The following is a 13987-nucleotide window of genomic DNA, read 5'->3' on the forward strand; positions in this document are numbered from 1 at the left end:
AATATTTTATGCTTCAGTGAACTTTCAACATATGAAGACCTGATATTAGCAAGCTCCAAGATCCACAGACACAAACACACATGTGTGATTGTATATACACACATACACATTCATGTCTACATGCAAATATATATACACATAGATATGCATATCTGTGTGTACATAATATCTACACATATAATTTGGCTAAAGTATTATAGATGATAGCTTTGAATTAAATATACATCTGAAAAACTGATAAATATGCAAAAATCACATCTTATACACTATTAAGAGAATTTTTCATAACATTCTATTTTTTTAACAAAATAAGATTAAGAGTGTGTATTTCATTAAACTGATACAGGGTGAAATACTGAGTTATGAATCGTTCTACAATATTTTTTCTATTTTTCATGATTAGGTCACAAAATAAAATTTGATCCTAAGAAGCAATTTGAAAGATCGATTCATATGGACTTCAAAAATAACATTTAAGGGACTCCTGGGTGGCTCAGTCAGTTGAGTGTCCGCCTCTTGATTTTGGCTCAGGTCATGATGTTGTGGGATCAAGCCCCATGTTGGGCTCTGCACTGAGCTTGGAGCCTGTTTGAGATTTTCTCTCTCTCTCCCTTGCCCTCTCCCCTACTTGTGCGCTCTCTCTAAAATAAAAAAAAATAACATTTAACATGTTTCTATTACCATCGTGACATGTTCCATGACCCATTTTGCCCCCTCTTTAATAATCCAATGGAAAAACTCTAGAAGAACAATAGCATGGATAAGAAAGCTTTCTCTCTGCGAGTGTTACTGATGTCATCCACTCGTGTTTGGTTTAGGCTGGGCTCTCTGACTTTAGTGTGTCCCCGTGTCACCTGCAGAGCTGTCCCTCCTTTTTGCTCCCCGCCCAGGTCCAGCCCCCGAGTTTCTGATTCCCAAGGTCTGGGGCTGCGGCTTGAGAATCTTAATTACGCCCCGACTCCCCGGTGATGCCGAGGCTGCTGGTTTAGGGACTCAAACTCTGAGACATTCTGGCTCAGGGAATGAAAAATGATCAAACAAACGGGAAGCAGGCGGTTCCTCCTTATTTCCCTTGGGAGCAAATGCTTCCCAGAAATTGGAGGATAAATAGGCTGTGGCGGGCGCGGTGGAGGAAACCACACTTACGTATACACTCCGTCTGTATTCCGCTCCAGGTTAGATTGGCAAGGCAAGTCCGAGTCGTAGAACCCTGGATGTGGTAGCCTTTTCTGCACCTGAAAAACACCGTGCTTCCCACCTGGAGAGGAAATCCGACACGGGCTTCAGAGGCGGAGCGCAGGCACAGGGCCCAACGCCACCATGCTGGATGTCACCTTCTGGGGTGAGATACACGAGGGACATATCAGGCCATTGGGCGAACCAACGTGGACACTGAGTTGCGTGTGAAGGCTCGGTGGCTCGAGGCACGAGGTGTGCACACAGGTGGGCACAGAGAACTGTGGTCATTGAAGGGGGACTTTATTTGGGGAACGAAAAGTATCCTTTTTCTCTTTCTTTTTAGCCCTTTGGGTCAAAAGATTGTAATGTTCATTGTTTTCCCTTTTCCATTCTGTCCTGCTGCTCCTAGTTAAGTGTTGGTGTTGTCTAGTTTTGGTAACACTTCTGGGCATTGGCCAGCTCCGGCTCTGTGGTAGAATCTCTCAAAGCTCAATCTGCCCTCCTGAAGCTGCAGATATTTGAACTCTTTAATACCACCTGCATACCGGAGTATCTTCCCAGGGGATCTTCACAAGCCAGCCTCCTCCCCTCCCTTAATTCTCCATCGTTTGCTAACTTTCCCTTCTGCACATTCTTTCCTGACCTTCCAAGAATGCATCATACACGTGGTACTGCAATGTCCTGGAAATGCCTATTTATCTCCTTCCCTAACGTAACTGCAAGTGCCCCAAAGGGAAGGTTCCCAGTGGTCTGGAAACATGTTTTCTGTGGATGAGTGACGGTCATGTGTTGAAGGGAATCAATGATCTTCCCTCATCACTGATCACTTAAACTTGGGACATGCAGGTTGGGGAGAACAGGAAAGGGAAAAATAAATGAGCTCGTGGAGAGGTGGTGTACCGCTGGCGGGGAGCTCCGTGTACCCTGGAGCTCGGAATGGAACCAAGTGGGTTCCTAAGGCATTCGTGATGAAGCCAGGGAAGGTCACAGGTGAAGAGTGCGCCCTGATGCCTTCTCTTCGGATTCAAAGCCGTTCCTGAATTCCTCTACATCTGTCTTCCCTTCTGGGTCAGTCCCCACCTCCCTCAGTGGGATTTGGGGAAGAATAACTATGAGCAAAACGTGGTGCAATAGTCGCCACACTGAACCGGGATGAGGCAGGTCAGGAAAAAAACTAAAAAGCTGCTCCTCACCACTGGCACCTAAAGGTAGAGACCAGAATTTATACAGAAAAAACGTTCACATTTATCTAAACTGCAAAGGAATAACGGACTTGAGATGCAGAGATGGGAAAAGGCTAACCCACCACCTATCAGGAATCGCCTCCACCGAATTTCCTCGTCAGCATGTCGCTGACCCCAGTCACTCCTCTGGCAAATACGCTCCGTTATTTACTAGCAAGAAGATAACGCAGAGCCTCTATCACACAGTGATTGGAGGAAAACACGATGTCCTTCTCAATAAATATCATTTGGCAGAAGTTCCCTGGCCACTCCAGATTGATCACTGTGAATTAACCTGGCATTTACGAATTGATGGGACATGGCAAGCTGGAGACTGGAGGGTAGTATTTAAATTGCGTAATAAACACAGCGTGACGCGGGATGTTCTAAAACTGCAGCGCCTCACTCTGCATGAGTGTTTCGGAACGTAGAGCTGAAGGAAACACACAAAATTCTGTTACAGTCACAACTTAATGTGTCCTGATGAGAAAGGAAGAAAACATTTTGGGGGGATTTCTCTGATAGGGTCGGCCATCTCCTTAGAAGATGGCACCCGTGTCTTTAAACGATTGGCAAATCTTGCTTTGGGATCTAATCTATCATTCTTGTTAATGTAACTTGATGCTGTCCTCAGAGGAGCGAGACATTTGTCCATCCTTATTGACTTCTTAACATAGGTCACAGGGATATGTTGCTGAATGCTGAATGTCACTAAATGTGGACCTCACGTCGGTTCTTTGAGGGGAGATTAAGAACCAGTGGAGAGTTAGTGAGAGCATTATTCGGTATAGTGTTTGCAGGTATTGCCATATACGTGGCATTTATATACACCAGAAAGTATCTACCTGAGGATTAAGCCACATTTGATGCCGAATATAAAATATGCCAGATTTTACCTAATAGGAACCATGATAAGTTCCTTTGGGGGGGGTGCTGTAGGAATGCCATCAGGAAGGAGCCACTGTGTGTTAGAGCCAACCAAAACAGAATATTCTAGGTTTCAGGACAGACTTGGTTGAAGAGGCTGAAGAAAACAGACTTTTTATTCTAAATTAATGGAGTCTCCAACTTGAACACACTACGCATACTTAACTGTGGCTTTCCAACCATCTCACTCACCTGTGACGTCACGTGATTACTTAGGATGCTGGAAACATATTATTTCAAGATCCGTTGCCTTCCATTTTTAGGTACTCTCTAACACTACTTAAAGGGTTAATGTACTTTTTATTTAAAAAGCCAAATGAACGTCAGATGTGACGTGGAGTATGCAAATACTGCATAGAGATGACACGGAAAAGAAATACCTCAGAGCAAGTTTGCTACCTTTGGAGGCTGAATGCATTTTCTTCTGCTTTTTTTTTTGTCTCTAAAATGTAATATTCGCATATCAGGCTGCTAAACACGGTGTTGTTACATGTGGCGATTCAGTGACCGTGCCCTGGAGAACCACATGCTGGCCCAGCAAACAGAACACATCCCATTATGCAAAGTCTCAAGTACAAACCAACATGACAACTGCGGCCGCGTGACAACTGTCCCGTCCTGACAGCTGACATGTCGCGCGGAAATCCTCTCTGAGTGAATGGGCTTCAGCAGGTACCCAGTGAATCAGGTGCACGAACCCGTGCATGTAGGTTCGAGCATCAGTTACATTTCATACTTACAGAGAAACGGGATGACATAAAAATGGAATACCTCATATCCTCTGGAGCTGTTCTGTATTCCAAAGTGTGGGGTGCCAGGGTCTGGGCAGCTGTTATGTGCAGGATCTGAAGTTCACATTAAGAACAAAACAAAACAAAGAGTGACAGATACAGTTACTCCAGGGATTCTACCTTTTTACTCAAAGGTCATACAAATTTGAAGAAATCGGGGCGCCTGGGTGGCTCAGCTGGTCAAGTGCCCAGCTCTGGATTTTGGCTCAGGTCATGATATCACAGTTCTGAGATCGAGCCCCGCATCAGGCTCTGAGCTGAGCACGGAGCCTGCTTGGGATCCTCTCTCCGTCTCCATCCCTCCCCTGCTCTTTCCCTCCCTCTCTCTCTTTCAAAATGAATAAACATTAAAAAAATTGAGAAGATTATGTTTTGACAAATGTGTAAGATGTTTTGCATGAAAGTTAAAAATCAAAGAAAATTGCCATTTTCATTTTCTTTTTGGACTTACGTCTTTACATATTACTCTTTAGTCCTTTATCAGATTCTAAGTTGCTCTGTGTATTATTTTCTGTATCAGAATAAACGTTGTTTTCCATTTTCTGGTCGAACCTAGTATATGGTTGGTCACTAACACACGATCTTCAATAATTATTATGATCCCTTGGTCCTTAAGGACTCCATTAGTGGCCATCTCTTTCAGTTATCCACTACATGATTGGAAATTTCTTGAGTTAATTTTCCTTGAGACTTCAAAATGAGAAATATATTTAATGCTTCAAAATTGAGGCATATGGTAGACTAAAAGTAACATTTCTCCCCCCAAAAAATGTAGGGCTTGAGCAATGAGGAGTGTGTAGCTTTATAATTTGCTGCTCTCTAGATGCTTATATAAAAAAAATAGCTAGGGGCACCTGGGGGGCTCAGTCGGTTAAACATCCCACTTCAGCTCAGGTCATGACCTCACGGTTCGTGGGTTTGAGCCCCATGTCGGGCTCTGTGCTGACAACTCAGAGCCTGGAGCCTGCTTCTGATTCTGTGTCTCCCTCTCTCTCTGCCCCTCCCCTGCTCATGCTGTATCTCTTAAATCTAAATAAAAAACATTAAATTAAAAAAAAGTAGCTACCTTATAAAAAATATTGTTTTCAAGAGACACTAACCTATTAGAGGGAAGAAAACCATTCCTTAGTACAGAAATCATAGCCGTGTAGCAGCAGTTTAAATGAAAGAGGATTAAGAGTTGGGGAGAGGGAGGGAGGCAAATCAGGAGAGACTCTTGAACACTGAAAACGAACTGAGGGCCGAAGGGGGGAAGGAAGAGGGTGACGGGCATGGAGGAGGGCACTTGTGGAAGAGCACTGGGTGCTATGTGCAAACCAACTTGACAATAAACTGTATATGAAGGTAAAAACATAAATGAAAAACAGTAAACGTGTCTCTTATTTAAAGAAAGAGGCGGTGGTTCAAGGAGGTAATTTCTGAAGGTGTTTGTGTGTAAGCAGCAATCAGTCCATTTCTTAGAAACCATGACCGTAGAAAAGACGCAGAACCTCGACTCCTCGGCTCCGTGCAGCTGGTGAAAAAATTAACCCATCAATAAACCGGAGTCTGGAGCCGAGAGGTGGAAAGAAGATTGCTCTTAATAGAAGTAAAGGGTAATGTTTCTGTGCCGCTGAGAATGTGACTTGTGACAAGTACAGCCTGTATCTGAATCCTTCCTAGGAGACAGAAAGGCAGCATAAGAAGTCAGGGCTTTAATCATGTGGAAAGCGCCTCCTGACTCCTAAGTCTCTCTGTCATGTCCCAAGGTCACCAGAACACCCGTGCCCGACTCCTTCCAGCACTGCTGGCACGGGGGTCCTTGGGGACCCACCCGGGCCACAGACCGGCCCCCACACAACAGCCAGGCCACCTTCCCGGGGCGGCGGCTCTGGAGAAGGGCAGGAGTAGTGTCCAGCAAACTAGCTGTCCCTGCAGGAATGCTGCTGCTGCTTGAGGTGGAGACAGTGAGACAAGGCCTGACCGCAACCCCGGGGTGGTCTGCGGGATCCCACCGGAGTGGCCGCCGGGCTGCGCACGACCCCTCCCGCACCCCCGGGCCGCGGTCTCACCGATGCAGGCGGGCTGCGTGCCGCTCCACGTGCCGTCCGCCTGGCAGGTCCTCCGGGAGGAGCCCACCAGCAGGAAGGGGGGTCTGCACTGGAAGAAGACTTCCGACCTGTAGGTGAAGCTGTCGCCGCTGAGCCGCGCCTCCGCAGGGGTGCCGGGGTCCCCGCAGAGCACAGCTGCGGGAGAAGTGCACGGTCAGCGCGGGCAGCGCCACCCGGGCGCCCCTTGGGGTGGGACGGGGTTTGCACGCCTCGGGGACCACCACCCACCCGGACAGACCGAGGGGCGGCCCGGGGTCTAATCGGGGACCACCACCCACCCCGACAGACCGACGGGCGGCCCGAGTCTGGCCCGAGACGACCACCCACCCGAAAAGACCAAGGGGTGGCCCGGGGTCTGGGGGGGACGACCACCCACCCGGACAGACCGAGGGGTGGCCCGGGGTCTTGGGGTGATCACCATCCACCCGGACAGAGCAAGGGGTGGGTGGGGTCTGGGGGTGACCACCACCCACCCGGACAGACCAAGGGACGGCCCCAAGTCTGGGGGGATGACCACCCACCCCGACAGACCAAGGGGCGCCCCGGGTCTGGGGGGACGACCACCCACCCCGACAGACCGAGGGAAGGCCTGGGGTCTGGGGGGATGACCACCCACCCCGACAGACCAAGGGGCGCCCCGGGTCTGGGGGGACGACCACCCACCCGGACAGACCGAGGGAAGGCCTGGGGTCTGGGGGGAGCAGGCACGTGCTGGCAGGGCTCGGAGGGCCGAGCGGCTGCTGTCCCTCCCAGGGCCCCGTGGGACTGGCGGGCACTTACGCAGGCACTGTGGCACCTCCCCTTTCCACACGCCGTGGCCCTCGCAGGACAGGATGGCCGAGTGGGAGGGCTGGAAGCCGTCCACGCAGCTGTAGCTGATGCTGGCGCCCCACCGGAAGTCTGCGCCCTCCACTCTCCCGTGCCGCACGGGGGGCGGCGGGCCACAGGTGACCGCTGTGCCCAACAACAGACCGGGTGAGCGTGCCGCTAGAGCCAGGGACCCGCGTGTCAGTTCTACCCCCATCTATGCAGGGTTGTTTCGAGACAAGAATGATTGAGGGAGACAGCGCATCGAAGTCATAAAGGCTTTCTCCAATATTCCTCCACTAATTTAGATCAAGGACTAAGAGCACCGTGAAGTCCCAAAGTGTCACACGGTGGGAGAAAGCAGGATTGAACATGACATTCTCCATAGTACAAGGCCAAGAAGGGAAGAGACACTCCTATCTAATGTATGTCTTTTCATGATGGTTCCCAACAACAAATCAGACCAAGGCTCGCTTATATGACATGGTACAAACTTTTGGATTTGTACCTACAGTTGGTAGACTCTGCATTTTTTAAAATATAAAGATAGCATGTAATATCTGAAAGACATCAGCTGTAGATCCATTTGCCAAATAATTAAGACACAAGCACTTCCATGGTCAGGAAGAGTCTGTGGAGCAGCTTCCCAGTGTGTCGTATCAGCCACGAGCTGATGATGGGCCCTGAGCAAGGACGCAGACCTCACGGGTGATGAGTGGTTGGCGCAGCCCCACGTAGCCCCCTTGGAGTCTAGCCATTACCCTAAAGTGCAGGGGCTGGGGTGTGACAGAAAAGCTTCCTGGAAGATCCAAGAGCTCTCTGGATTTTTCACACTGGAGGAGGCTTGCCAGTGACAGAAGGCAGCAGAAGGGACTCACCTGTGTACCCCCACCTGCATTGTCCTCTGCGAGCTCACTCACACACCCTCACACAGGCAGACGGTCACACATGCCGTCACTCATGCACAGTCAGCAGTTGGAAATAGCTGTTCTTCTATCTTTCATCTACTCATTTTCTCAACCAATATTTCTTGAGAGTCCACACGTTAGGGGTTTGGGAGACATGTGCTCTTGACAAGGGATATCAAGTGAGAAGTCCCCCAGGAGGGAAGGGTAATGAGTGATGTGGTTCCACAGAATCAGGTGAGGAGGTGACTAGCCCCAGACAAGTTCAGAGGGGGAGAGTGGTCTCTTCTGGAAGGGCCCGGCTGGCCACGGAGCTCCTTACACTGCACTGGCTATTCAAAGGGGAACAAAAGTCTACAAAAGCACATGGCGTCCCAGAAACTAGCACCCCACCCTCCGCCACATTGACCAAGCCACATCCACTGGTGCCTCCCGGCCCTGGTCTCCCTGGGGAGTCCTGGATCTTTTCTACCACCTCTATATTTGTGGGGCATCTTCAGGCTTGGTGTCCGAACCCCACAGAACATCATGGGACCAACGTTCTCTGCCATCATTTGATGATTGGCTTCTCTCTCTAAGTGGAGTTTAAAGCCCTACAATTATACTTCCCCAGCATACCTGCCGTCAGCCTTAATAAGGGGTTAACATGTTTACCAAGAGAGACGAAAACACCAGGATTCAAAATACGGACTTAAAGGTAGTAAGCCTGTCATTTGAGAGCCGATGTCTCCCGGCCTTGGTTTGTATACTGAGCCATTTACTAAGTCTCTCTGCGAGTTTGTTTTCCCATCTGGAAAGCTGAGATTAATGTATTAAGAAAAGGCACGTATTTTTATTTGCAAATGAGTTCAGGAGAATTCCTAGCACACAGAGGACGCCACAAATGCTTATATTTGCAAATGCAGTGAGACGTAATTCAATAAATACTTCTGCACGTACGAGCAAGGACAGAAAGACAGCGGCACAGACCTTTGCAGATGGGTTTGCTGCTGTTCCACATACTGTCTTTGGTACAACGGATGGTGGCTGACGTGACAGGCTCCATGAGATAGCCGGGGTCACACTGATAGCTCACAGTCTTATTGAAGGTGAAATCCGTCCCAAACTGGATGCCATTGGCCAGTGTACCTGGGTCCCCACAGCTTATAACTAATGAGCAGAAGACAAAAAATATTAGAAAAGTTAAATTACTATTAAATGAATTCATTATGATTTCTGTTCATCTTACTCCCCTTATGCTGATATTCAAAGTGATGAGGTGATGGGGCGCTTGAGTGGCTCAGCCAGGTATGCCTCTGACTCTTGATCTTGGCTCAGGCCATGATCTCATGGTTTGTGGGTCTGAGCCCCATGTCGGCCTCTATGCTGACCACATGGAACCTGCTTGGAATTCTCTCTCTCCCTCTCTCTCTGCCCCTCCCATGTTTGCTCGCTCTCTCTCTCTCTCTCAAAGTAAATGAAAAATTAAACTTAAAAAAAAGAACCAAAGTGATTCAGTGGTGAATTGTTACAGCAGTACTGTGTTCTGATGGGTGAAGTTATAGACTGGCTGTCGGGACATGGTGTTTGGAACCGCTTGTTTCTGTGTGATCGTGGTTGGCTGTGTGGATGCCGGCTGCTGTCCAGTCCTTAGTTATGCACCGTGTGTAATCCCACCATGAAGTTAAGGAAAGACACAACGGCTGTGGTCAGAGAATAAACATTTTACTTATTTCTCTGCACATGAAATGTTCTAGAGAGGACTGTCTATAAATTAGTTTGAATATGTTCACTAATGCGAACTTTTCTCTGCCCCCAATTTTCCAATGTCCAACCCACTGGCCAATGAAAATAGTTTCAGGGTCACCTGGGTGGCTCAGCTGTTAAACATCTGAGTTTGGCTCAGACCATGATCTTGTGGTTTGTGAGTTCCAGCCCCCCGTCAGGCTCAGTGCTGACAGCTCAGAGCCCAGTTTGGATTCTCTGTCCCCCTCTCTGCCCATCTCCTGTTTGCACTCATGCAATCTTTCCCATTCTCTCAAAAATGTTTCTTTTAAACATTAAAAGAAATTTCAACCATATAAATAAGAAAGTGAAGAAAGATCTAAAACTAATAAATAGTCATCATATCAAATACATGATTCTTTTCTTCTCCATGCATTAAAAAAGACAATAGAAAACTTTAATAAATAAATTGTTCTCAACCAAGTAGGAATCATTGGGGATGTCCCTGATTCCACGTGACAGCTGTGACTAACTTGTGCAGTCGGGGGCGGTGCCAGTCCAGGTCCCGTTGGCTGTGCAGTGCCGAGTCATCAGCCCCGAGGTCTTGTAGCCTTCCCAACAGGCGTAGATGACCGAGCTGGAGAACAGGATGCCATCACTGCTGACAATCATGCCATTGGTGGGCGTGCCGGGGTTGCCACAGGACACGGCTGTGAGTGACAGTGACACACAAAGAGAGTGAGCTCCGATAAAAATGAGGTCATCAGTGTCACAGAGGACAGATTTACTTTTTAAAAATAGCATCTATTACTGTGAAGAGGTTTAATATGTATCTTACGTTATGATTCATATTGTTATTTTATTGATGAGTTCCAAATGTGAAAATTCTATTTTCATATGATTCTTCCTAAAGTGCATCGAAACAAATCAAAAGATGAATTAAAGCACTGAATATTCCAAGTCTTGCTTCTCTGGGATTTCACATGTTTATCTTATTTAAACAAAGGATTTTTAAAAAGGATCTATCTGATATTAGCAACTGAGAAGGCACCCCCTTCATGTAATAGTTGATTTTTTAAAAAATATGGACAAGTCAGGTCGTATTTCACATCGGTAGGATATTGGTGCTGGAAAATAAGCAATGGCTGGGGAATATAAATGAGGACGCCTAAACTGCCTGTAGAATGGTCTCCTCGTCATTACCCCATCCAATGGCAGCTGCTTTACGTGGCCTTGGAGAGTCCGCACGCTCCGGTTCTCTCTAGATGATCCCAGTGTCTGCGTAGGCATTAGGACGCCTGCTGACGATGGGCGATGATGGGAGGCTGGACAGCAGTTCTGTGCCCAGCATATGCCCCTCGCACATTTCTTAACCCAGAAAGCTCAGTGGGGGCTGGGTGTGGACCGAGGTGATGATTTTAACCCATAGTAGGGTTTTCTTGACCTTTGTTCTCATGTCTGTTTATCACAAAGGCTGTTTCCTTCTCCTTAGCCCTCCCACTTGATGCACAGCAGGTAGACACCGGAGGAACGTGACTTGGGCTGGATGCTCATCTCAGCATGCGTCCTGAGACCGTTTCTGAGAACGCCCAGAATGTTTACAAACGCTCCTGCCTATCCAGTTGTTTCACTTTCGAATCTAGCCTCAGAACAAAGATGAACTCTTTTTAAAAAAAATATGGAGGGGCGCCTGGGTGGCTCAGTCGGTTAAGCATCCGACTTCGGCTCAGGTCAGATCTCACGTTCGTGGGTTTGAGCCCTGCGTCGGGTTCTGTGCTGACAGCTAGCTCAGAGCCTGGAGCCTGTTTCAGATTCTGTATCTCCCTCTCTCTCTGACCCTCCCCTGCTCCAGCTGTCTCTCTCTGTCTCTCAAAAATAAATAAAAAGCATTAAAAAAATTTTTTTTAAATATGGAAGAAAACAGGGGCACTTGGGTGGCTCAATCAGTTAAGCATGGGACTAACACTTGACTTCAGCTCAGGTCATGATCTCATGATTTGTGAGATCGAGCCGCACACTAAACTCTGGGCTGACAGGGCAGAGCCTATTTGGGATTCTCTCTCTCTGCCCTGCCCCCACTTATACACACACACACACACACACACACACACACACTATCAAAAATATATGTATAAACCAAAAAAAAAAAAACCCCACAAAAGTAAACAGACTATGAAATTTGCATAGCATAGAAGACACTGTAATGGACACATTGGGAATCGCTGATCATATTGTGCTGAAAAACGTTCTGACTGTGAGGATGGACTTGATTGTGTCTGACAAGGGCAAAGCATGCACGCTGGTGCTTCTCTGTCTGTGCCCATGACAGACCTAAGATTCCATCACAGCTCTCTTCCGGTGTGAACTCACAGTCCTTCCTAGCACGGATCTTTCAGCATTTTTCTGTTTGTTATTTGAAATGGGATCTATTTACCAAGAGTGAAGCAGATGATATTTAACATTTAACGTCTAAAACCCAAAAGTTTCGTGATGGCTACACTATCCATCAAAATGTCATTCTGCAAAAACCCAGAGGCTGGAGCCTTCGAGACGATTACTCATTCATTCAACAAATGTTGATCCTTCATTGAATATGTGACAGTTATTGTTTGATATAACAATGAAAAGCCTGACATAGAAGAGACTTGTATGGATCCAATTCTTAATTTAGCAAACCAACCAGACAACCATGTTCTCATTTTATTCTGATCATATCTGCCATTAAAATCTGTGTAGCAATTTTCAAATGTCACCTGTCACACAAGACATTGGTGAACATATTCAAATTTTATTTATAGACAGATATATTGTCAGTGTAAGAATACCCAAGATAACACTGCCATTTTAATGTTTATAAAGTCCCTCAAATAGGGGTGCCTGGGTGTGTTAGCGTTTAAGTCTGACTCTTGATTTCAGCTCAGGTCATGATCTCATGGTTCGTGAGTTGGAGCCCCGTGTCAAGCTCGTGTCTGACAATGCAGGACCTGCTTGGTACTCTCTCTCTCTCTCTCTCTGCTATGCCCCCACTCATGCTCTCTCTCTCTCTCTCTCTCTCTGACTCACAATAAAATAAAATAAAATTTTAGAAAGTTGCTCAAATATTATATTTTACAAAATCAAATTCATGGTTAACTTTTTTTTTCCCCTGACAGGGACACGTTCACTGATAGTTATGCCCATGAAACTGAAAATGAAGATTGGACATTAGCTTTAATATGTGTTCGCACTAATGTCTCCATGATACAGTAGGATCTCCACTAGGAGAACAAGAGCTTACGTTTACAGTCACCAGAATGGAAACAACATACTTTATAGGTAATTAGCTAAAAATTTTTAAATACATCTTTTCTTTTCAGGTACATGTGGTTAGTGTGACTCCTTTTAGCAAAAGATCATTTTTCTTTTACTTGATTTATAACAAAAGAGCCTGATACTCCAAAACTCCTGTACTGTCTATGGATACCTATCCTGTTCAGGGAAAACTCTGTATTGGGAACATGGCTGCTAAACTGAGTTAAGTAGTTTGGGTTTGAATCTTGGCTCACACAACTTAAGTAAATGTGAGCGAACAAATCAAGTTCTTGACATGTAGTGTCCTCACTGTAGAATGGGTATCTTAAGGGTAGTTGCTCTCAGTTTTTATAAGGTTAAACACAGTGCATGCAAGATTCCTGGAATGCAATCTGACATCTTAGTTAGTCATAAAAGCAGATGTGGTAGCTGATGCTGTTGTTATTTTCATCATAAACATTGTCCCAGCAGGTCTATTACCTGGAAAAAAATGTTGGCTTTATCACCATCTCCGGGGAAAGAGGATTCAGAGGTGCCTAAGGCAACTAAAACCAATGATGCAGTTATACCGAAGCAACTTCCTAAGATATATCCATCTGAAAAGTGTAGTCAATGAGTCTCTGATTAAAGGACTGGATTTCTAACAAAGGAGACATGATCTGAAATGATGGAAATGCATTAGCAATGTAAGCTCTTTACATTTAAGAGTTTTAAAAAGATTTTTATTTGTGTTGCATAAACTTTTCCTTTTTACATGTACTTAAATGTCCCCATCAGGCTCTAATACTTTTTTTAATATTTATTTTTAATTTTAATTTTAATTTTTTAAAATAGTTTATTGTCAAATTGGTTTCCATACAACACCCAGTGCTCTTCCCCACAAGTGCCCTCCTCCATCACCACCACCTCTTTTCCCCCACCCCCTCCCCCTTCAGCCCTAGGTTCATTTCAGACTATTTCAGTAGTCTCTCAGGTTCTGCATCCCTCTCTCTCCCCAACTCACTTTCCCTCTTCCCCTCCCCCTGGTCCTCCATTAGGTTTCTCCTGTTCTCCTGTTAGACCTATGAGTG

At 46.4% G+C, this 13987-nt stretch overlaps 1 protein-coding gene across 1 annotated transcript in view; it reads right to left on the minus strand.

The window, feature by feature from the left end:
* Window positions 1-13987, minus strand: part of CSMD1 (CUB and Sushi multiple domains 1) — a 1512254-nt gene that overhangs the window by 22422 nt on the left and 1475845 nt on the right. Inside the window, exons 73-78 of the mRNA XM_029933196.1 lie at window positions 10160-10336; window positions 8892-9071; window positions 6991-7164; window positions 6172-6345; window positions 4101-4174; window positions 1147-1258 (exon numbers count right to left, since the gene is read on the minus strand). Of these exons, the coding sequence (XP_029789056.1) occupies window positions 1147-1258; window positions 4101-4174; window positions 6172-6345; window positions 6991-7164; window positions 8892-9071; window positions 10160-10336 (891 nt within the window). The remainder of the gene's footprint in view (window positions 1-1146; window positions 1259-4100; window positions 4175-6171; window positions 6346-6990; window positions 7165-8891; window positions 9072-10159; window positions 10337-13987) is intronic.

This window comes from Suricata suricatta, chromosome 1, assembly GCF_006229205.1.
Source record: "Suricata suricatta isolate VVHF042 chromosome 1, meerkat_22Aug2017_6uvM2_HiC, whole genome shotgun sequence".
Lineage (NCBI taxonomy): Eukaryota > Metazoa > Chordata > Mammalia > Carnivora > Herpestidae > Suricata > Suricata suricatta.